The sequence below is a fragment of the Natator depressus genome, chromosome 15 (assembly GCF_965152275.1).
Source record: "Natator depressus isolate rNatDep1 chromosome 15, rNatDep2.hap1, whole genome shotgun sequence".
Taxonomy (NCBI): Eukaryota; Metazoa; Chordata; order Testudines; family Cheloniidae; genus Natator; species Natator depressus.
Window position 1 is genome coordinate 30,170,543 of NC_134248.1, and position 24,546 is coordinate 30,195,088.

Sequence of the window (24,546 nt, forward strand, 5' to 3'; positions counted from 1 at the left end):
CTTCTGCCTGTTCCTTGCTCTGCTCCAGACTTGCTCTCTCTTCAGGCTTACTCCAACTCCTTTCTGGGCTCCTGATTCTGGCTGTAGCACAATAAAAGAAAATTTCTTTAGGATACTGTTTCAATGGTACCTTATGCCATTCAGGTTAAAATATAGATAGATGGAATGGGAATACATTTTGGAGAAATTGTGCGGAAAGAGGAGATTTTATGCATCTATGGTAGATATGTCCAGGTCACTAAAGACTAGTGGGATGCAATTCAAAACCAATTATCACAAATTATTGGATATTTATTACCAAATGATCCTTTGGTAACCTTCCTGGGGCTTCCTAGAAGAAATGGTCACAAAAGGAAATGAAGAATTCATCCCACATCTGCTAGTAGCTGCTAGGCTACTGAGAGCTTCTCATTGGAAAAAACATGGTCTGTCTCTAGAGAAATGGTTAAAAAATATGGGAGGTGTTTGTTATGAAAAAATTAATGCACCAGTACTATACCCAGCAAGATAGAGGACAAATAAATACTTAGATATTTGATTACTATTTATTCAATAGTCAAAGTACATTCATCTGCAAAAAAAAAAAAAAACCCCAAGCACACCTGTCCAGGTTTTTTTTTTTTTAATAGTAACATTTGCTAGACATGCCTGGTTTGTTAAATATGTGTAATCAGAGATTTCACTCAATTTAATTAAACCACTAGAAACAATATGTCATGGTTAGTGGAAAGATGCTTACTCTGTAACTTGGTAACATCTGTTAAATAGGGAGAGCCAATGATTATATTACTGTATAATGTTTTTCTAATCAAAAGCTCACTGTAATAATAATTGTATTTCCTCTCATATTTACACGCATAGGATTTGTAAACCTCTTAAAACTTCCTAAATAAAGTCACAATTTAAAAATAAAATAAAATAAAAAAATACAACAATGGGGGGTAAAAGATGCACCACATTGGCAACTAAAAACCATCACCAACAAAAAACAATCTAATGCTGTGTCACTGACACAACTGTGCGTGCCAATCTCAGGTCAGACTGTCGGGAAACAGGGCAGATGCTGCCCAACTGGTGGTATATTCTATAAATTCGATTTCACCAAGTCTGTAACAAATATTAGCCTTACCAGGGAGTCAGGGACAGTTTCCTTAGGCTCTCCAGCCAATCTTATCACCCAGACAAACTGGACTTTGTGATGAAAGGTTATTAAAACCAAAAATCACGATGTATTAGGTCACTCCTGGACCCAAAGCGCCAGTCACTTACCTCAAGTCAATGGATGCTCTTGATCTCATGCCAAAAACAATGCTGGTAGCCAATTCTTTAGGAAAGTAACTAAAGATGTATGAGCTAAGAAAAGAAATGAAAGTTATTGAGAAGTCAAAGCAGGTAAAATATATTAACAGCTGAGTCGAAGTTTGTAAATCCAAAGTGGTAACTAGCAGATTACTTCATCTCTGCTTTCCATAAATCTCTCAGGGTTACCTTGAATGGCTCTAGAGATCTCTGTCCAGTTTCTCAGTATTCCTCCCTGGTAGAATTAATCAGTCCGGAGATACAGGATAATTCTCTTATATCAGCAGTTATAGATCCTACTCACAGAAGACACGCTGACAGGTGCCTTCGCCCACATGGGTGCTTCCTTTGATGAAGAGTGCATCTTGAGTCTTTGACCTCAGGTCCCCGCATCAATGACCACTTGCTTTGAAATTCGCATTTGTAGGCTAAAGTCCTTAGGCCCTTCTTTAGCATTCACAGGATTTCTTTGATAAGTAAGGTTTCAGAGTAACAGCCGTGTTAGTCTGTATTCGCAAAAAGAAAAGGAGTACTTGTGGCACCTTAGAGACTAACCAATTTATTTGAGCATAAGCTTTCGTGATGCATCCGATGAAGTGAGCTGTAGCTCACGAAAGCTTATGCTCAAATAAATTGGTTAGTCTCTAAGGTGCCACAAGTACTCCTTTTCTTTTTGATAAGTAATTCAGTTAGTGATGTACATTATGCAATTGTCTACCATTACATTACTATAGAAATAGGTAAGTGAGAGCAATTCAGGTAACATTCATTGGTTTTCAGGAAGTTTACACGTAAATTTTCATCTTAATACTAACACAAACCTCTGATATAGGGTTAATTAAGTACAGGATATAGATAGACGAAAACAATACAATCAACATCTCTATTGATTTCTGTTAGCATACGAGTGAATTAGTTTGAACGCATACTAATGCTTAATACTACTTTGATCTTCACAAACAAGTGAATTGACCTTTTGCTTTGATCTGAGCTGGTCTGTCAGCATCCCAGCCCGTTCAACTGTACCTTAGTGTTTCATGACCACATCTGTCATTGGTTATGATTTCAGTGAGCACTTACTAAGTGAAAGGAAGGAAAAAGGTATTGGTTGCTGGAGTGAGCTGAACGCATGCATACTAACAGCTCCTAGAGTCTGGCAGATAGCCATAACGGTTAACGCTGGCAAGAAAGATCCATGGTAAGCTGAGCAAAAAGATAGTTCAGGATAGCAGATGTCAGCTCAGACATACGTAAAAATGATATGTTTGTTGAACACTGCTTGTGACAAACACTCTGCTCAACATCCCGTCTTGGGAATCAAGGAACAGATCATCAGACAGACTGCAGTAGTCATGTTTTCAAGTCTTTACAAGTGTCTTTGAAAATAATTTAATGTTACGATGTTGTTTTACAAAATGTATTTGAAATATTGGGTAAAAAAGATCTAAGTATTAGTAGGTTAGAAAAGTGGTGCTGGTATTGTTATTACTATAAAATGTGGTTTGAATGGTTTGAAACAGGAAAATGTATCTATAATTTCCCTCCTCGTTTGTGGAAAACTCAGAGATGGATATTATTCAAGCTTTCTGAAAAAAATTCACCTTTTGGTCAGAGGCCAGGCGTAAAAAATTTCAGTGCACAATGTGAATATATTATACAGTGACAAGCAAATGAAAAAGGATTATGTTTAATGCAACTCAGGTGAATGAGTTAATAGCAATACTTCTGTGTTACTGTACATTTTCAAAATACTGTACAGACATTAAATAATTGTAATTGATATACTTCAGCCATTAACAATACTTACAGAGGAACAAAAAAATTCCAAAAGAATATTGGTTACTATACATCCTGCCTGGAAGTGACCATGTTAATTCATGTTTTCCTCTCTAAAGTATTTTTTATTTGTTTTAGGATTTTTGCTGTTTAAAGATTATTGTATGAATGAAATTGATGAAGCTGTCCCTCAGCTGAAATTTTATGAAGAGGTAAGAAACTTTTTATCTTCTATTGGTGTTCTGTGTTATAAGCTTAATTTCTGGCTTGCCAGGAACAAGTGTATTTGTGTTTGGGGTTGGGCTTGGTAGGAAGAGCATATGGGTGGCACTGGACGGGGGGTAGAATGGAGGAAAAGGGGGATGTATTATGATATGCAAAGTTCTGATACATTTCAGTTTCCTTAAGTAGATTAATGATTCATAAGAAATGGTGATAAGTAACATTTGGATCTTACAACACTAGCTTTTTAAACGTATATAAGAGGCTTTTTAAAATAGAATGTTAGATCAAAGTATTTAATTGTTTTTTTTTGTACAGTTTTCAAATCATATATGCTTGTAAGGAGATTACGATGATTTCTTTGGTATCACATTGATAATGATCACACATTTAAACAGTACAAAATGGAATGCTGAAAGGAGAAATTATTTTGCTGGCTTATGTTCCAGCTGTGCTGTTGTTTGGTATAACTGTACAAATTGAGACTAAGTCTTTTTATTAAGCTTCTTGTGTTTCTGTAACAGTGGATTAATAAAACACTTAAAGAAGTGCAGTTGTAATAGATACCTTCGCTTGAAGACACGTTGAGTTTATTTGGTCTTTGGTTTTATAATGCCACTGGGGTGTGCAGGCTTTTGGCTGATGAAAACGATAATGTAAGAAAAAACATATTGACTGAATCTTAACCATATGACGTTTATCAGATCGATGCACCCAAGAAGGTTTCAAAAATACCAATAGGCTGATGGAGGAGCGAGGGGGAAGAATCATGATTTATGATTGGAATAGTGTAGATACATGAATGCCTTTTTCCCTTGAGCGTATGGTGAAGTTACTGTATGTACCGTAGTGAAGCGAAATATTTCCAACTATTTCTGGATGCTGTGACTCTTGCTAAAGCCGAAACTGAAAGCAAGCTGCAGGCTGGGCTATTAGGCCTGTCAGGACTGTAGGTTTTTTTTTTTGTTCTTTACAAATTGATTAAAATTTTTTTTTTTAAGAGCAACCTTCAGTGTACTACTTTTAAAATTGCATTTAGGGGCTGTATTCTTCCTGCAGATGTGCACGTGCAATCTCCATAGGCATCACTGAATTGCATATCTTGCACATCACCGAGTTGCATACCTAGTTGTATATCTTATTATTTAGTATTTATTTGACAGTAGACTCAGGGGTACCAATCAGGACCTGACCTCATTGTGCCAGCTGTTGTTTGTGTATATACATATGAAGACTGACACAGTCCCTACATTTTAGTACGTTTCTAATCTAAGAAGACAAGTGGTGCATACAGGTTTATAGAGAGATGTATACAATTTTAATATACATTTACATTATTTTTGTTATTATAAAAACGCAAAGTAAGAGTCCGCTATCTGCATATACCTCTTAATCTAGCCATCAGTAATTGGTTGAGATCTAGAGGACGGGCTGATATGGAATATCCTGAATATCACCATTTGTCTTCAAGAAACTTCACCTGGATTAGGCAAGATGGGTATGTAACATTGCTTTAGAATGAGGACTCTGTTTTTTTTTTTAACTTGAATTTTATTATATTTTCCTGCTTCTTTTCTGCAAAGTTTAATCAGTAACTCAGAAATCAGAAAATAAAAAGACAAGAAAGTTAAAATGAAAACTGCCTCAGTTCAGACCCATTCAGCAAAGAGTTGGCTGAAAAATGTGGACTTGCACAGTTCTCAGAAGTTAAAAAATGTGGGCTTGACAAGCTTGCTATTCATAGATTCTAAGGCCAGTGTGATCATCTAGTCTGACCTCCTGTATAACATAGGCCAGAGAACTTCCAAAAATAATTCCTGGAGCAGATCTTTTAGAAAAACAACCAATCTTGATTTTAAAAATTGTCGATGATGGAGAACCCACCACGACCCTCAGTAAACTGTTCCAATAGGTAATTACTCTCACCCTTAAAAATTTACACCTTATTTCCGGTTTGAATTTGTCTAATTTTAACTACCAGCCATTGGATCATACCTTCCCCTGCTAGATTGAAGAGCCTATTATTAAATGTTTGTTCCCCAGGAAGGTACTTATAGACTATAATCAAATCACCCCTTAACACTTCTTTGTTAAGTTAAATAGATTGAGCTCCTTGACTTTATCACTATAAGGTATGTTTTCTATTCTTTTTAATCGTTCTTGTGGCTCTTCTCTGGACGCTGTCCAATTTATCAACATCCTTCTTGAATTGTGGGCACCAGAACGGAACACAGTATTCCAGCAGCAGTCGCAGCAGTGCCAATGGCAGAGGTAAAATAACCTCTTTACTCCTACTCGAGATTCCCCTATTTGTGCATCTCACAATTGCATTAGGTCTTTTGGCCACAGTGTCACACTGTGGGATCAAGTTCTACCATCAGGGATTCTGCCTCCAGTCTTCAGAAACGCACATTTAGAGACTGTCAGCAAAAACACTTCAGTTTATATCCATTGTCATAATGATGTACATAGAAAAATAATATCTAAGATAGTCAAGTCCCAAATAATATAGGTCTTTATATGTGCAGATTAAAGCCAACACCTTGAAATGCACTTGGAAGAGTACTGAGAGCCAGTGTTGGATCCATTGTATTGATGGCGCACAGGTGCAGTACGTGCATGTCATCTCGCTCTGCTGGGTTCTAGACAAACTGAAGCTTCCTAGTAGTTTTAAAGAGTAGTCTTAAGAAGAATACATGGTGTTGAATCAATGTAGTGGTGACAATTGCATAATGGATTCTGCAACAATGAAAGGTAATTAACTGCAGATGAGATATAAACTACCACAATTTTGCAGAGCATGGAAATTCAAGATCAGCTGAGGGCACTGAGTACAGAATTTTAAGAACTGTGGCAAAAATGGTTGCTGCATCTTCCTGGCTTGAAGCATTCTATGTGGCAGAATAAAAAGTCTTTTCAGTTGCTACTGGAGCTGAATTAAGAGCTTGACTCAAGAATGAAGTGTGACTGCTTGTAGCTCGCTGCATTAACGTGACTGAGTTTTGGTTTTGTAGTTGTTCTGATCCACTTATAAAATAATTATAGTCAATTTAAAAGGCATTTGAATTTGGAGCCATAAAACAGGGTCCAAATGTATTCCCCAGATTGCCAACCAACTTGACATGGAGTGAAACACCAACAGAGAAAGCAGTCACATCTAGTCAGCTTCTGTAAATAATGTTCTGTGCCAACCGCATTAACTCTGTCTTGTCTAGACTGTTTTTCAGCCAGTATGTTTTTGCTTCACCATTGCATGATTTAGACAGGGACATGGATTAGCAAACTGCACCATCTGCACTTGTGAAAAAGATGATGTAAAGTTGAGTTTTATCCATGTATTGTTCACACTGCAGCTCCAAATGATTCAAACTTCCTTGGCAGCCTCTTATATGCAGAACAAAAGGGGCAACAAAGTATAATCCTCTAGGACTTTGCATAAGAGGGACCTTAGAGTGATGAATAATTACCTACTATCATCTTCTGAGACTTCTTATAAAGGAATAAACAGAACTATTGCAGAACAGTCCCATCAATTTGTGACAGATCCTGCAGGTGGGTAAGCAGCACCTCATGAGTAATGTTATCAAAGACTGCTGATAGATTTAATAAGGTCAGGTGTTTTCCATTGCCAGAAGGAGATAGATGACTAGGGCTACTAATACAGCCTCTGTACCAAAACCAGACATAAAGTTAGAGTACTAGGGATCTGGTATATCAGAAGAATCCAGATGAAGCTGGTATTTTCCTTCCATGGCCGCCTCAAAAGAGAACGTTCAAAATAGGATAATAACTGGCAAAGTCATTAATGTCAAGTGATGGCTTCTTCCTAAGCTGCTTAGCTGCAGTCTAAAGATAAATTCTTAGAACTCCAAAATTGCTAAATTGAGTTAAGAAATTTTATTCACTGTAAAGAGGAATACTGAATACATTTTTCTATCATTTCCATTTGTTTATACATTTAAGAAATTACTGTAGTAACTAATCAAAATAGCGGTTTGTATAGAGATTATTTAGAAACATGAGTTATTTCATGTCACTTCTTTATCTTTGAAACAATTTGAAGTTGCACTTTAAGGGTTAGCAAAACATTGCCTAAAAATATTTTAAAAGTGTTGTTACATATTTTTAGAAAAGTCCCCTTTAGATATTTAAAAAAGAGACTTGCTGTATTTCTTACAGTAAAGTATTATGTTTGAAAGCTTTGAAATTTTTATATATTTGATTTACTTACCACATTTTCCAGGTAGAATAATTTGAATAAATTGTTACATAAAAATTATCCTTAGATGTAAAAAGGCCCCATGCTGAAGGGATCTCGTATGTTACTGCAACGTGAGTCACGATCATGCATTTATCTGGATGAGTGATTCATCCAGATCTGTCAAAAATCATTTTTTTAGATGCTCAGTAACTTAAGCATTCTAATTTCAGCATTTGAAAAGATATATTGTCAGATCGTATTTCTGAAGGTGAGCTGTGGTATTTGTCTGCCAGGGGATTATCATATATGAGTCATTAGTACCACCATATTTATGGGACAGTACAGTAACTCAAGAGGGAGCTATTACTACTATATGTCAGTTATCAGATAAACCATGACAGTTTGTGAGTTCTGCTCACCATCATGTTTCTTTTGGTTCTGTGTAGTAGTGTTCTGTTAAATAAACCTGTAAAATTAGCTGAATTTGTATGCCATACATGATCTGATATTAATAAGTGTCTCATATCGTCTTGCTTGTCTACAATAGAATCAGGGTATTCTTGATGACACATTCTCATTTCCCTAGATTGAAAGAAAGGAGGTAGTTGGCCCAGCACTGTTGAATTGGTTTACCATTTGTGACTCAGTGTGGCCTTTATTCTTAGACAGTTGCTGCAGAGAGACTAATGTCGGCCAGTAATAAGAGTTGACAGTGTTTGTGCTACACTTTCCCAAATCCTTCAAGGTTCTGATTCAACCTTAGAACATGTTAAAAAACTCTAAAGTGGTTATAAAATTTTATTATCATGCACAGGTTTAGGAGGAAAGCTCTTCAGAGCTCCCATCACAAGAACATATTCTTCATCTAACAAGGATTTATTCCAACAAGCTATTTGAATTTTATCCCCTTGAAGAGTGTGTGTTGTTCAATCTGTGTAGATGGAGTGCAGCAAATTCTCCTTGAATTTTGCAAGGCTTCTGTGAAGAGCATGGGAATTACAGTAACTCCTCACTAAACTTTGTAGTTATTTTTCTGAAAAATGCTACTTTAATTCTTATGGGGAAATTGGATTCGCTTAACATCATTTAGCTTAACATAAATGGGGGGGGGGTTAGGTTCCAGGGAAATTTTTTTTACCAGACAAAAGACTATATTTTATATATATATACGCACACAGAGTATAAGTTTTAAACAAACAATTTAATACTGTACACAGCAATTATGATTGTTAAGCTTGGTTGAGGTGGTGAAGTCAGAGGGTGGGATATTTCCCAGGGAATGCCTTACTGCTAAATGATGAACTAGTACTCGGCTGAGCCCTCAAGGGTTAACACATTATTGTTAATGTAGCCTAACACTGTACAAGGCAGCAGGAATGGAGAGAGGGAAGACAGAATGGCAGACAGAGACACACACCCTGTGTGTGTGAGAGAGAGAGAGATATGCATTGCCCCTTTAAGTATACTAACCCCACTTTAAGTACATTGCCTTTTTAAGTAGATCAGCAAATTGAGACAGCAGCTGCTGCGAGCAAGCTCCCTGTGTCCTGAGCCCTCTTGTAACACCCCCGCCCCCCACTCTATGGAGATGGCGTAAGCAGGGGGCAGGAGTATGGGGGAGGGGGACACTCTGACATTAGCACTCTTCTTTCCCCCACCCTTGCGCAGCAAGCAGGAGGCTCCCAGGAGCAGCTCCAAGGCAGAGGGCAGGAGCAGCACATGGCAGTGCGGGGAGGGACAGCTGAACTGCCGGCAGTTGATAGCCTGGGAAGCGGGGAGCTGATAGCGGGGCTGCCAGTCGACCCTGATTCCAAGCCCCCACCAGCTAGCTCCAATGGGCTGCTCTTTCTGCAAGCAGTGGGCAAAGCAGGCAGCTGCCAAACAATGTTATAAGAAAGAATTGCACAACTTTAAACAAGCATGTTCTCTATTTGATCAGCAATGGAACAACGAAACAACTTTAACTGGGATGATTTTAAGTGAGGAGTTACTGTATCTGTATTAATTGTTGTTGTTATATTTCTGTATCTGTGTATCTAGCTTTAGTGTTTGCTTTGTGGGCTAAAAGATAAGTAAAGGGTAAATCCTACAGGAATTCCCGAACAATTTGTAGACGGAATTCAATTGCGTGGTGCTCAAAATGACAATCCCAGAAATGCACCGTTTAAAGTTATCCTCCAGAGAAATGCATAAGCCAGTTTGGTCAGTTTCAGGAACGCTACTCAAAATCCCAGGACATCTTCAAGCAGGAACTATGAACAAAGGGACTTTGGAATGAATAAAAAGAAAACCTGTGACTTGAGAGATACTGGGCTTGAGAGATACAGAATGGAACATCAGACTGTCTGAGAGGCAGCAGTTGCAGGGGCAACCTGTTTCACCTAGCCCAGTTCTTGGCGGGCCTGGGTTAAGTGAAACCTTCTTAAACTCTCAAGGAAAGTCTAGGCTTAGGTAAGACTATGTGTTTAGGCTTTTCTTATTTTTAACCCTGTACTCTAATTGCTATGTGCCTTTGGATTAATAGTATGTTTGTGTCACTTTAATCAGTCTCTGGTCACAAGCTCCAAATACAGTTAGACCTGTGTCATTATAACAGTTGATAAAAAAAAGGGGACTGTGGCCGGAGACCCATTTTAAGCATGGGATGAATTGTGAAATTCCACCCTGAGAAAAAGATGGTTACTTGTAGGGGTGCACTTGAGAGGGACTGCAAAGAGGTTTAAATTGCTGCTTGCCCTGTAACCATGACAACTTCAAAAAGAAAAATATGTTCTGAAATGGAGGCAAAGCATAACGTTTTATGTCCTTCAATTTAAAATCTCCTGCTCCTACTTGTTTTCTCTTAAGTCTAGATGTGCTTTTCCACTTGTTAAAGTGGTGATCACGGATCCTTGGTTTTTTTTTTTTTTTTTTTTTTTTCCCACCTGTTTGAAATATTTTTCCAGAGTCTGGTCCATGTGTTCTCTCCAAGTGGAGACTCACCAACACCAGCCTGTCCAATGTTTGTCTCAATGACAGATGTGTGACTGGGCACTACATCATCTGTGCAGCCTTTACTTTGTGGGTCTGGAAGCCATAGTGCTCTGTTCCTTCTTGAAGAGGCTTTGAAAAGGGCCAGTTGAGTCTCAGCCCTGGAATGCTTTGATTTTCTTGATTCACAAGTTGATGGGTGGATTTAGTGCAAATCCTCATACTCAGTGTTTCATTTGGATCCTGGTTCTTCACAGAATGAAGTGGAGGAGGTTCAGTAGATCAAAACACAAGCCGTCCCTTGGGGATATTAAACTATCTCTTTCTTTTCCTCCTTCTCCATGCCCTAGTAGGAGTCTCTTGCCAGTGGTACTCCCATTGAAGGATTTGCATTGATTAAATTCTTCTTCAGAGCAGAATGGATCTGAGGTCTTTCGGGGTTGGCCTCGCTGTCATGAGACGAAGTTCCTAACAGAACCTATATCTTGTGCCTCCTCTCTGGCTTTCTTACTGCTTGGTAGAGCTAAACCTATTTGTAAGTCTCCATGGTTATTTGTTGCCCTCACCTAGATTTATCCTTATATACTGTCTCTTCTGTGAGAGTGCTCAAGTGGATATTCCCAAATTTGTTATGATCTAGTCTGTTCCTGTAGCACAGAATGAGCATTAAGACTATCTGCCATGTCTAAAGCAGTTTTTAGACCTTGTTGAGGCAATCATCTCCTCTCTTTATGCAGCACTAATGCTGCTTACTCACTAAACAAAAGTTGTAGAAATTGCAATGAATTTGTAAACCAGTCATTCTTATATTTTCATACAATATTCTCAAATATCTTAACCTAAATTCTGTTGTTCTAACTACAGATTTAATGTATTTAATTGAATTATAAACACTATGCTGGAAGCAAGTTAACTTAAATTTCCATTGCAACTTTTGTGTAGTGCTCTATAGTAAACAAGACCAAAATCAAGATCCCTCTGTGAAGGGGCCACTAGAAATTCCTGAAATAGGTCATTTTTTCCAGCAGATATCTATAATACAGTATCTCCTCTTAAGAGAACTTCAGTGCAGTAGCCTCTTCGTCATACAAAGTTGTTTTCCACACTCAGCATTTTGAAAAGCTGATGTAAACACAGAAGTTTTTTTTCCATGGTAACTGATTAGAAGTTCATATAACTGATTCAGCTGAGTCCATTGAGAGGCCTGAATGCTGCCTCAAACCTTAATATTAAAGTGCTACTGCTAAGGCCTACAGCATAAAAAAAGATGCTCATTTGGCTTCCAGGCTACTGGTTCTACTTTATGCATATGCTCCAAATACATTTCAGAAAGTGGGGATCAGCATCCATCATTGTAGGAGAACCAGGATTGGTGCTCTCACTGGGTGGAGAAGGACAAAGAAGGCCTCCTCAGAAAGTTTCAGTCAGATACATACTCCTCTGCCTGTCCCACCCCAGCTGCCAAGTCCATCAGTTCCTTGATCTTTTTCACACAATTTACAGCCCAGCTAATGGTTTAGGAAGGCGTGTGCATATGTTCTTAATCCAGAACTTCTCAGATTTTCAAACAAAATTCTTCATACCCCATTTTAAGCACCACAGTCTGCAAACAAATTGGTTACTCCTATCAAGAGTTACAGGGGGATAGAAAAATCTCTTCTTGGGTTGGAATCCAGAAGTCATCCTTAACTACAGAATTGCAACAAGCACCTCCACAAACTTGTCCTGGGAAAGGGATGAAGGGAAATAAGGTGTCTACCACAGTGAAGAATCTTTCTTTCCTCAGACAGTGTAAAGATTTAGAAATAGGTTCAATTCCTTTTTTCCCCCCCCATATTACAGATAAAAGACTATGAAAAACTGGATTCTGAGGAGGAACGTCTTAGCAGAAGTCGGCAGATTTATGACACATACATAATGAAAGAGCTGCTGTCTTGCTCACATGTATGTATGCTGCAGTTTCACTCTATTATTGTAATATTTTAATGTTTCCTTTGACTTTAAATTCTTTAAAATATTTAATAATGGAAGGACAGTGAGTAGATGAAAGTCTGACAGGGAATTACACAAAACGCTGCTCAAAGTGTGACAATAGCAATCTATTATGATAGCAGTGTCTACTAACTCGGTTGTCACTCTTTGTAAAACATAGCTTATTTGAAAGAGTGGATAATCTACAATAATGACATGATTTGAGCCAGAGAGAAATTTATCCTGTTATGTAAGACTTTGAATCTGCAAGGGCTTATGCCCATGCTTCGCTTTACACATAATTCTGCTGAAGGGAATGGGACTACTCGTGCCTGAAGGTGAGCATGTACACCTGCAGGATTGGGATGTAAGTGTACATTTTTCTTAAAACGGGGAATACAAAGAAGCAGTTGGTGGTTTCATGTGTTCTGTGTTCCTGTGCTTTGCAGTTACTTGATGGATGGTCTCCATCACGCATGGCATGATCTGGGACCTTGGTTTTTGTTTTTTTTTTTTGGCTTGGAAATAGGGATGGGCATAACTTTCAAAGTGTTTTGCAACAGGATGCTTAATGGACACTAAGTTACATTCATTTTGAAGTTTGTGTATTTTTCATATAAGCAACATTCCTTTTTAGTTAAAAACTGCTATTGTGACCTCAATAATTAAGAACCTAAATATCTCTTTTCCAGCTATTTGTCTAAAATCTTACTTTTTATTTTTCTGAAGCCATTCTCAAAGAAAGCTGTAGATCATGTACAAACTCACCTTGCCAAGAAACAAGTGCCACCAAGTCTTTTTCAGGTGAGATGAAAGCACTTGGAGTGTCTGGGTTTTATTTAATTATTTGAACGTAAGCAATTTCAGGAAACTTCCCTTATATACATATTATAATTACAGTTATGACAGGAATTTTATACTGTATTTCAGAAGTCAATTAAAACAAAATGATACAGAGAAAGATTTCTGTATATAATAATCAGAGAATGTTTCTAATTTCATTGTCTTGTTAAAGATAATAAAAATGGTAGATTAGTCTTCTTTAGCCAGAAGAGTCTTTGAGTACATTTTTGAAAAGATTACTAACTGCTCTATAACTTTACTGGCTGAAGGGTTCTAATATTAACATTTTATTCCTGTTTTCCTCCAAAATCATATGGAAAACTTCTTAGAAGGAACAGTTATTACAGATAGCTTTTTTTTGGTGAGATCAGTGGTTTTTATGCCTATGGTTGAGGAGTATCCCAGCAGACTAGCAGTGTTTGAAAGAAATCCTCATCCCTTGGCGGCTTGTGGCAGCAGGAGAGAGTCACGTTGGCCAGTCGGCGTTTGGGCATGAGGTCAGTCCATCTCCCCACCTGTGACTGTTGATCTGCAAGGTGCTGAGAGCTCTGGCCCCAGTCCAGGAAAGCATTTAAGCAGGCTCGTGGGTGTAAGCATATGAGTAGGGAATGGGAATACATAAGGGTATTAAAGTTAAGCATGTACCAAGTGTTTTTCTGGTTTGGGGTCAGAGTGCTCAGCACTTTGCATGACTTAGCCCTTAGTTTCTCTCACTGAGGGCTTCTTAGATAACTGTGAAACTTTCATTCAAAATAGAAGAAATTCAATTAAAAATATGTACCCAGTTTCAGTTAACCGCTTGGTAGTGTTGCTTTTTCACACATTGTCCTAGAAATTCAGGTCACAGTCCACTCGGATCTATGCTTTCATATGCTGGTTCCAAGTGCATTCGAGGTAACCCAATTAGCAGAGTGTGAGGAATTTCACATAGACGCTCTAAGTGAAAGTGGGCTACAGTTGCTTTGCCAACCACTGGTAAATTACATTTTTTAAATATAGTTTACAATAAATCCCTTTTACATCAGGACCTTATGCTTCCTTTCAACATAAATCAGGTCATGAAGTACAGAATTCAGCTGAATGTTTCAGAAATATAAAAGCATAGCAATGCAGATACCTTTCTGTTTAGTGGGTCCTTCCTTTTGCCTCTAGCTAACTATATTATATAGCATCATATTTTTGAGGTATAAGAGTACATGGCTGGAGTTAGCAATATTGCCGTTTCACATGAGGGTTTTAGGTGCTGGTGCCAATTTATAGTTCTTTCATTATTCTAAATACAGTGGGAAATTACATTCTGAAAAAAGCTACTTGTCCTCTACAGAAATTAGAGTACTTTTCTCTAAAATTCTATAGATGTTGTAGGATTTTAGAATTATAGGATTTCTGTGTCCACAAATTTAGCACCAAAGTAAATAATGGATTTTGGTTTATTGGTTTGAAAAGTGCACCTTTAATGTTTATTTATTCAAACAAATTGAAGGTGAAATAGGTATTTCTATATTATTACAGTTCTAACACAAACTGACCTAAGCAAGGACATTCCAATTAAAGTTAGATAACATAATTAGACAAATTAATTTTTGCTTTAGTGCTGAATGTCCTGGCTTTTTGTTAATATGAACCTATGCGATATGGCAGTGACTGCAGGTTTAAATTAATTTGCTGTACTTTTATAGTAATTGCATTTATTGCAGCATTTAAAGTACTGTTATATTAAACCTGCTTGATGGTCTTACTGTATCAGTGAATTATCTTTGATGTTAGAACCAGAGAGACTGACAAAGTGGTATCTATATTGTCTACTTTGGATCTCATGTAGCCACTGGTAATTGAGTTGGGATTTGAAATCATTGCACACTATGTCAAACCAAGTAATGGTGCTCCTTTTTCAAATAGGCCACTTGTGAATTAAAGCTGCTGGTAGCAAGGTAGAGGAAATAAAGGAGAGGGAAGAGAGAAGCTCTAATAAGGAAAGATTATCTTGGTGTTCCTGTGCTGGCTGCTCTTTGAGTTTCACAGCCTTCACCATAAATTCTAAACTTTGTTATTTAATTTAAATAAATGAGAAGCAGTGTTCTCAGCCTGATCATTCTGGTGATTAATCCATAAAGTTTCCATGCTCATTTCCTGTTGTTGGTCCATGGGCAAAGACTGAAAAATTCTCTCCAATCCCTCCCAGGAAAATGCTAAGGCCTCTAATTCAGAAGAGCCCTTGAGCAAATGCTCATCTTCAGTGCAACGACTCAGATGCTTAAAGTCAAGGCCATGCTGAAGTTCGTTGCTGGATCAGACCGTAAGCCAGGAAAGTCACCACAACGTATTGCAGTTACTTAGGGCCCCCCTTCTGTGGGCATTCAGGATGCTCAACACAAGTAGTTCTTGCCAGTGGGCGGTAAATGCTGGAGCCTAAACATGTAATTTATTTTCACTGGAGAGTGTTGCATGTTCAGTTTATCATACACTGAAAAGTTAAATAACATTTTGTATCTTTTTTTAGCCATACATAGAAGAAATTTGTGATAGTCTCCGAGGAAAAATATTTCAAAAATTTATGGAAAGGTATGAATCTATATACTATATGAACTTCTGTGTAATCTCCTGCAGTTAGACTGGTCCCTTGAGTATTATTGCAAAATAAGGGTAGAATTGTTTAGTTAATAGTGTATTATCAGCAAGCTTTTCCAGAGAACTAGCCTTGGTACATGTATCATGTTAAATATCAGGATATCCCAGTATTGTATGCAGTGTAGTTGTGACAACTTGTAAGGATGTTCAGATCACACAATTAGTGGACCACTCCACTGCACCACGTAACAGTAATAATGGACTTCTTACAGTTTGATCTTTTAAAAGTCTGAAAGTCTCTAACTCCATTCATCTGGGTGATACTCTTACAAGTAAACTACAGTTTTATGGGGTGAGCTATACAGCAATTCTAGTGTGTAGCCCAAACGGTTTACAACTAAACAGTAACTGTAAGGAAATGTAAGGTGGCAAAACCAGTTAATCTTACACATCTGAATAATGCTATTACCCTTAATGAGACTACTGGTGGGAGTAAAGTGCACAGATTTGGCCCCTAATCTACTGCTGACAAATGATATATCCGATTATGTAGCCAACATAATGTCCTCAAAAGATCAATTTTTCCTACCCTGAAAATAAACATCTTATAACTGATGTAGCAGCAGAAGACAATTATCCTGTAACAACATTCAATAGTATTGACATCTTCTTTATTTCAGGATAAAATAGGTTTACATTATTCCTTGGTGTATATTAAGGTTAATTCAATTTGAAGTTACATTGCATACTTTCTGATTTAATTATCTTGCTTGTGATACAGTTGAAATATTTTTTTTAATTTCCTGAAAAATTGACCGTTAGAAACAGGGTCTAAAGGAAATTATGTAAATAAATATGGATGCATTTGTAACTGAAGAGAGAAAATAATCAGATATATTTTATAACTTGTTACTAAACAAAACATATTGAGAGTGAGTTGCTAAGAAACATGCCAAATTAAAACAAGCATAAAAGATGGCTAATCAGTGAATTTTTTAAATGGCAATTTTAATCTTCATAAATTACCTTGTGCTGAATTTCATTTTCAAAACTAGAGTACTTGGCATTTTTCACAATACTTTCTGTAATTCTATTGGATAACCTTTTAACTTAACTTTTTAAATTTTTTTTTTTAACAGTGACAAGTTTACTAGATTTTGTCAATGGAAAAATGTAGAACTAAATATTCATGTAAGTAATTACATTTATCTTGTCAAAAGCCGATGTAGGAAAGAAAATGTTATATTTTAAAGAATACTTTTCCTTAAAAGATGTTATTAAGAAGAACAATGAGTATTATTCTAATATGCTGTTCTATTCTTTGATGTACATAACCTCCCAGCACCATTAATGATTCCTCCCTGGCTACCCTCTCTGCCTGTCATGACTTAAAAGCCTTGTGGTTTTGAAATAGGTAGTTACAGGAAACAGATTGTTTGAGCACTACTTTTCGGCAGGAGATGCCAACCCAAGTACTATTCTGTCTCCCTCTGTTTTTTCCCTTCAAAACTCAGACCTACTTGCCTCCATTTGGTATATTCTTGGCCTCATCCCTTAGTCCTAAAGTGTTTTACTCCCACAATTTCTTTGTCTGCAAGGCAACGTTGCTCATGAAAGCTGCTGTCTTGGTTTCATATCCATTGAAATCCTCAGCCATGCCTTCGTGTCCTGTCATCTTGGCTATTGTAAATACCATCTCTATGACCTCCCCAGATTCTAGTGCTTGCAGACATAGGGGAGCATAAACAATTAAGGGCTTGTCTACACTACCCACTGGATCGGCGGGCAGCGATCATTCCAGCAGGGGTCAATTTATCACGTCTAGTATAGACGCAATAAATCGACCACTAAGCACTCTCCCATCGACTCCGGTACTGCACCAGAATAAGGAGCGCAAGCAGAGTCGACAGGAGAGTGTCAGCCCTTGACTTACCCAGTGAAGACACCACGGTCAGTAGATCTAAGTATGTCAACTTCAGCTACTCTATTCACGTAGCTGAAGTTGCGTATCTTAGATCGACCCTGTGCGGTAGTGTAGACAAGCCCTAAGAGAGCTACTTTCTGAAAACAGGTAGTGAAACCATAAAACTAAAAAATAAAGAACAAATATCCACTTTAATACATTGATGTCAAATGAATTTAGAGATTGTAAAGGGTAAAGGTTCTGGGCATTGGAAAATGAAATTTGTGTGTTTTGAATTCACAGCTGACCATGAATGACTTTAGTGTACATAGAATAATTGGGCGAGGGGGATTCGGCGAAGTATATGGTTGCAGAAAAGCGGACACTGGAAAAATGTAAGTTCTATACTGTGTTTTAATGATAAATATAAACTCTAAAGTATATAAGGAAAAAAATCTCTGAATTTTTAACAAAATCTCCGCAGAGCGGAATGATCAGCTTAGATTGTATCATGAAATTGTGTAATAGAGTTTTGTCCTAAGGTCCAGTCAGTTGAAGAAGAGTTTGAATTTTTGGAGTGGCTTAAAGTCTCATTGGAAGTTTGATCCTCCAAAATGCTGGACACTCAGGCCCCAGTCTTGCAAAACAATTAAGCATATTCTTGCTGAAAACACTCGTATAGTCCCTCTGAAGTCACAGGAGATTTCTCATGTGCTTAAAGTGAAGGGTGTACTTAAGTACTTTGCTGGCTAAGGGCCTGGAGTGCTCAGCGCATTTCAGGATTAAGCCCTGGGATAGAGATGTGTGGGCAGTTTAAGAATACAGTGTCCTAAATCTATATAATTAAAACTATTTACACTCCCGAGAAGGGGTTTTGAAGGAAAAAACAGCAGCAATGGTTGCTTCTAGTTGACAGTTGGTGCTCCATTGTTAGAATTGCAGCTAAAACACATTCTGGGTTCAAGTTCCCAAATCAAACCCTTTGCTTTCTCTGGCACTGCCAGTCACACACAACTCCTAATTTCTGCATAGAGAACCCCTGGTTATTAGGCACAATTCTTCCATCACATGGTCAGCTTTGATTTTCTGGACATAGCATGGGTTTTCCACATGGTTCTGTCTACCTACTCTCCTACCCATTTGAACCCAGGGATCTTTCTTTGATAATTCCACATAGCATTTCTGATGCCTGAGGTGTCGAGTGTTCGTGGTTCCCATTGGGTTTACTGGGAATAGTGGGTGCCCAATACCTTTTAGATCCTGACTCTGAGCTATTAACAAGTGAAGGGTCCCCTGAAATGACTTTCATGTTTAATCTTTCTGCGGCGACTTTCACCTCAAGTATTTATTTCAATAGTACTATTAATATCTTCATTCCTGTTGCAGTACTTTTATGCACATATTGATTTATTCTTTTTTAGTTTGAGATTTATAAAATGAGCCTGCCATGTAGTCTGTAGGCCAGGCACAGAAATGTAAATGATATCCATCTCTTTTGGACAAAAGCCACACTAAATAGGCTTCCACCTCAGAGATAGAGTTAGCACATTTGCCCAGTCGCTTTCTCTGAAGAAGCCTGAATGTCTAAACTAAGGAACTCAGAACCAATAAGGGAAGCAAAAGATGTCCCTCCCCTTCCTTTCCCTCCCACCAGTTTCCATGAAGCGCAGAGGCAGAAGAATAGAGAAAGGTAATGGGGATAGGAGCAGAAAAGTCAGCCAAACTTTTCCAAACCTGAAGTAAAGCTTTAGGTTAGGTTCATCTTTTGGGTAGAGGTTTGGGTTAGTTCTTACTTTATCCAAACCTGTTCACCCATCCCTAATCTAAATCCCATTCACTCTAGATGGCTGCCTCTGCTGCACTTATCTGTCTGCAAGGACTTTGAGAAGCCATCCCGCCAAGGTAAATGCCATTGGTGTTCCACTAACCCAGAAACAGACAACTGAGGCTGCTCCCAAAGTAGCTCCTCCAAGAGCAGTGTAAACAGAAGCCAACTTAGTCTTAAAAGCAGCGTATCTCAGAAGAGAACATAGTGGTGCTATATCAGAATGATGAAGTGAGGTATTTGACATCAACTAGCCTTATATGACCCCAGATCATTTGCCCAGGTCAGTAGCCCCAAGGGACAATTAAGGGCTAATGTTAAAAAGGCTGTGTTAAAAGTAATTTAAAAACTTCCTAACGTAGCACAGAAACCAAGGACAAGAGCATCTGTGGTAAACACACATTCCTGGCTTAGAAATGTAAAATGTGTGCCTGCTCCATACACATGACCCAGCTTTGCTGGTGTTGTCTGGAGTACTGATGGTATGTGGTGGGTTGCAAAGCAGGGCTGCTTTGAGGCCTTCTGTCTGCACAGAGCACGCACACTCTGGATTGTTGTTAAACATGTACATTATCCTGTAACTTGATATGGCACTTCTATAAAGAATATTTTTAAATGACACACTCCTGGCTTGCGCTGAGAATTCTGGAGAAGCACTGAAGGGCGTGGGAGGCAGAGGGGCAGGGCAGTGACACTGTGCTTAATGGAACTAATTTCTGGTAAAAGATGCAACATATGATCTCCTGGCACTTACTGACAGATGCTGACAGACATATGGAGGAAAAGGTTCAGGATCCTGTTCATGCCTTTGGTCCAGTTGACCATGTTTCTTTGGAGACATGGAACGCTGCTGGATGTGCTAGCCAGACCCCTTTGTACTTGGAGAACTAGGGTCACCATTCTGCCTTGGTCATCTGGGATGGGGAAAAGGGGGATTTGGAACGAAAGGGCTCCCTACTTCTTCCCCCACTCTCTCTCAGCACACCTGAGCTGGATAAGCTAGAATTTAGTCTTATATATATATCTATAGTGAACCCACTTTTCAGAGATACCAGGTTTGCATAACCCCTGGGCATACAGGAGCTCCAGGCACATCAGGGCACATCAGGAGCTTTAGTTTATTACAAGAGCTGCCTAAGTGTGTTGGTAATTGCTGAGTTGACTGTGTGAGCATTTCTACAGATAAACATCCTGAGCCTTTTACCTGTGGTGCCACTGACAATGTGCTTAGCCCCAGTTTAAGCCAATTTTTAGCAGATTGCTATCAGATTCGGAGACTTGTTGGGATCCATGTCATTGTGCTCTTATTCTTCATTAAAACATTAAACACTCATATTCCATGTCTAAAAACGCCATACAGTCATGATATATTGTCGGAGAAGATAGACACAAAAGCCTTCTCTTGTATCTCCGGCCATCTGTTGTGTAGTAGAAAACAAACCATTTTCCTTTTTTAAAAAAATGTCCGAACCTAGCAGGCCTCTTCTGGGTAGAGGTGAAAGCATGGATTCATATGGAATCAGAATAGGGTCCATGTAAACATTCCTGTTAACTCATACTCCAAATCCTGGTCTGCGGATATTGAAAAATGGACTCCAGCTATCTTTATCTAACCTGTGTTTTTCTGATTCCCTGATCCACCCTGGTGTCTGGTTGCTGGCCACCTTAGACTTTGTTATTTAGGTATCCTAGGAAAACCTCTCTACTAGGAGGTTGAGAATAATGTTTCAATGCTAGGAAGATGTTGGAGTGGTTCTCTATGGGTATGTTTACAGTGCATTCTGACATACTTGCTGTAGCTTTAGCCATGCTAGCATTGCCAAAAATAGCATTGTAGATATGGTGGCACAGGCTTCTGTGCAGGCCATACAAGCATGTACCTACTCGCAGTGTTAGTCTGCTCTGATGCACGCACCTCCTCATTGATGCTGCTATTTTTATTCATGCTAGCCTGGGTAAAGTTAGCCTGGGCATGTTTATCCAAGCTGCAGTCTCACCTTGGATTTCAGTAGAGACGTACCATCTGTCTAGATGCTATTTCGAGATTTCTGATATAGATGCAAGTCTTTAAAGACTCTGCTCAATATACTGTAAATATATATATCTATTCTATATAGATGGCATGGATTGTTGGTGAAAAATATTGAGGGTGGGAGACCTTTTCCAATATGCTTTTCTGAATTATTAATATTTTCAGGTATGCAATGAAATGTTTAGATAAGAAGAGGATCAAGATGAAGCAAGGAGAAACATTAGCCTTAAATGAAAGAATTATGCTGTCGCTAGTCAGTACTGGAGTAAGTATCCTGGAATTTTTTCTCCATCTTTTACAATTATTTTTTGCAGGTAGTATCTAAAATACTGTGTAGAATACATATTCCATTAATTCATTCATGTGTGGTGTAGGGGAAGTCAAAGCAGACCAAAGGATAATGGTGTTAAGTGCCCAAAGGCCAAAAACAAAAAAACCCCCGAAACCAAACAAAAATTAAATAATGATGATACCACCTACTTCTTACATAGTGCTTTTGATCAATAGTTCTCAAAGTGCCTAACAATCTTTAATGTACTGATCCTCGCAACACATTAAATTAGCTTGTCCAATTTTTCTGTTATTGCTTACTTCTGTTGATTTGATCCTTTGGTCCTAGGAGTAGAATTAACTGCCAAGTTTACATAGAAAAGTTGTCTATGTGATATTTAGATCAGTTTTAAACAAAAAACGTCACAAACTTTGTTTATAAAAGGAAACATTTCTGGTATTTATTCTACAATTCTGGAGTCTCACAGCTCCTTCCACATACGGAAACTTGAGTTATGTAGAAGAGACGTTCAAATGGAATTCACAGAGTGAATGTTGCCCCAAGTGATTATAAAACAGACTTCGAAATGGTAGAACCTCCAGAGTACAATAACCTCATTATATAAAACCTAAAATCAGCTCTTGTCACCATGGTTACAGGGGATGTTGATAGAAAGGTTAATTTTGCTCAGGATGATTACTCTGTTCAAATGAGATTCACAGTTTACAGCTCAGTTACAAAATGAAAGGGATTGCATATAATTTTGTTACAGACGTATTGGCTAATGTGTGTCTGTGCTATCAGAATTATTACTACTGCTGCTTGGTAGATAGTAAAGAACTCCAAAACAAATACAGTAAAATCTCTGTTATCCGGCATTTTATCAACTGGAAAGCTCTATTAACCAGCATTTCTGATATCTCCCAATACAAATCTTCAGTCTAGTAACTGGGACTAGTATACTGCCCAGGAGGTTGTGCAATTGCACATTCCGCACTGTGCTTTTATGCAAAACAGGCAGAAGACAAGTAAGCAAACTGCTTTCAGGGATTGATTCAAAAAAGCAGCTTCCAGGGTGTGTCATAAGGTCATGACAGATTCAGCCCAATCTCCTACACCTTCTACATCTACAGTGATAATTGATGTTTATAATAATGACCCTTAGGCACTGCAAGATCCTGAAGTGCCTTCTGAATCATCAAAGAAAGATTAAATTATGTTCAGTACAATTTTAGTGTTAAGTTTATTTTTAGAGATCTGGGTGTTCACCCTGTGCTGCTCATAGTGATATGTAATGTCATAAGATAACCTACTATATAGAATACTTTACCTGTATACACTGAAGTGCTTCAAAAAACTAACCACTCCACAGTGCAGTACTACTACTGGATTGGTGAGTACCTGTGTGCTAGTTTATACTTTATTCATTTTATTGTATTCTAATTCTTTGAAAATTGGTATTCCACTGGTAACTATAACTCTTAGTTAACGGAATTTTTGATTATCCGGGACCCCCCATTCACTCAACATGCTGGATAACAAAGCTTTTACTGTCAAAAGAATTTGCTGTATTCTCAAAGAGAAGATGTTCTGTATCTCAGTGAGATTACAGACATTTGATTTTTGTCTCTGCATTCTCAGAAATGTTTAAAGATCATTCATTTCTTGCTGATCCTTGTTAGTGTGACATGTTTAATGGTAATTTTTCTTTTAAATACACACCCACCATCCTCACCAATGCTCTGTGCCTGTGAACCATGTGGCAGCTGGGCTATCAGCCATAGAATCTACTCATGTAACAGAGCATCAGCATGGCCTGCCTCCACACCAGCAGCTTGAATGGACTTCTCATTGTTTCCCTCTCGTCTCTGCAGCCTGTGGTGGTGATTCGGTGGGGTGGAGCATGTATTTCTGTCAGTGACACTCCCTTTCTCTCCACATGCCTTCATTCCACATGTCCTATATATTTATTCCTGCTCCTGTTTTTCTTCCTCACCCTGAGTCTTGAGAGAACCCAAGGAACTGCCCCCACAAACAGGGCTGCTCACATCAAGGAAATTTACAAGATGCAAAATGGGTCTCTAGTTTAGGAAGTACAGCTTGCTCCCGGGCACCTGATTTTGAGGTATTGTTTGGCTGAGAGAGAGAGAGAGTGCCATCAAATTGTCCTATAAGCACAAGGCAAAACCAGTGATAGATACTGCTGAGAGGCACAGTCTACTTCAGGCAGACTTGTTCTCCCTATTCCACTAGAGCGATAGATTTGCCCCCTGAGGAACACAAGGAGCATTAGCCTCCATAAGCCCTCTTCCTCTGCAGCCCATGTAATGCCTGCACACACTTTGCAGCCACACAAGGTGTGTCTACACTGCAATTGAAGACACATGGCTGGCCTGGACCAGCTGACCCGGGCTTGTGGGACTCGGGTTGCGGTGCTGTGTGATTGCGGGGTAGATGTTTGGGCTGGAGCCCAGGTTCTAGGACCCTGTGAGGTGGGAGGATTCCAGAGCTTGGGCTGCAGCCCGAGCCTGAACATCAACACCACAAATAAACAAACCCTTAGCCTGAGCCCCTTGAGCCTGTGTCAGCTGGCACGGGCCGCCACGGGTTTTCAGCTGCAATGCAGACATGCCCACAGTTCCACCGGCATGGCTCAGACTGTTCC

General features: G+C 38.6%; 1 protein-coding gene across 5 annotated transcripts in view; it reads left to right on the top strand.

Moving 5' to 3' along the window:
- The window catches only part of GRK3 (G protein-coupled receptor kinase 3), a 123,540-nt gene that overhangs the window by 56,984 nt on the left and 42,010 nt on the right, over window positions 1-24,546 (top strand). For 3 of the 5 annotated variants that reach the window (XM_074972967.1, XM_074972969.1, XM_074972968.1), the window contains exons 3-9: window positions 3,214-3,287; window positions 12,311-12,412; window positions 13,169-13,243; window positions 15,783-15,844; window positions 16,990-17,041; window positions 18,057-18,148; window positions 21,776-21,875. In XM_074972967.1, the coding sequence (XP_074829068.1) occupies window positions 3,214-3,287; window positions 12,311-12,412; window positions 13,169-13,243; window positions 15,783-15,844; window positions 16,990-17,041; window positions 18,057-18,148; window positions 21,776-21,875 (557 nt within the window). Of the gene's footprint in view, window positions 1-3,213; window positions 3,288-4,774; window positions 4,796-5,519; window positions 5,569-12,310; window positions 12,413-13,168; window positions 13,244-15,782; window positions 15,845-16,989; window positions 17,042-18,056; window positions 18,149-21,775; window positions 21,876-24,546 lie in introns of those variants that run through there. The other 2 variants (XM_074972970.1, XM_074972971.1) reach the window with 2 other exon arrangements.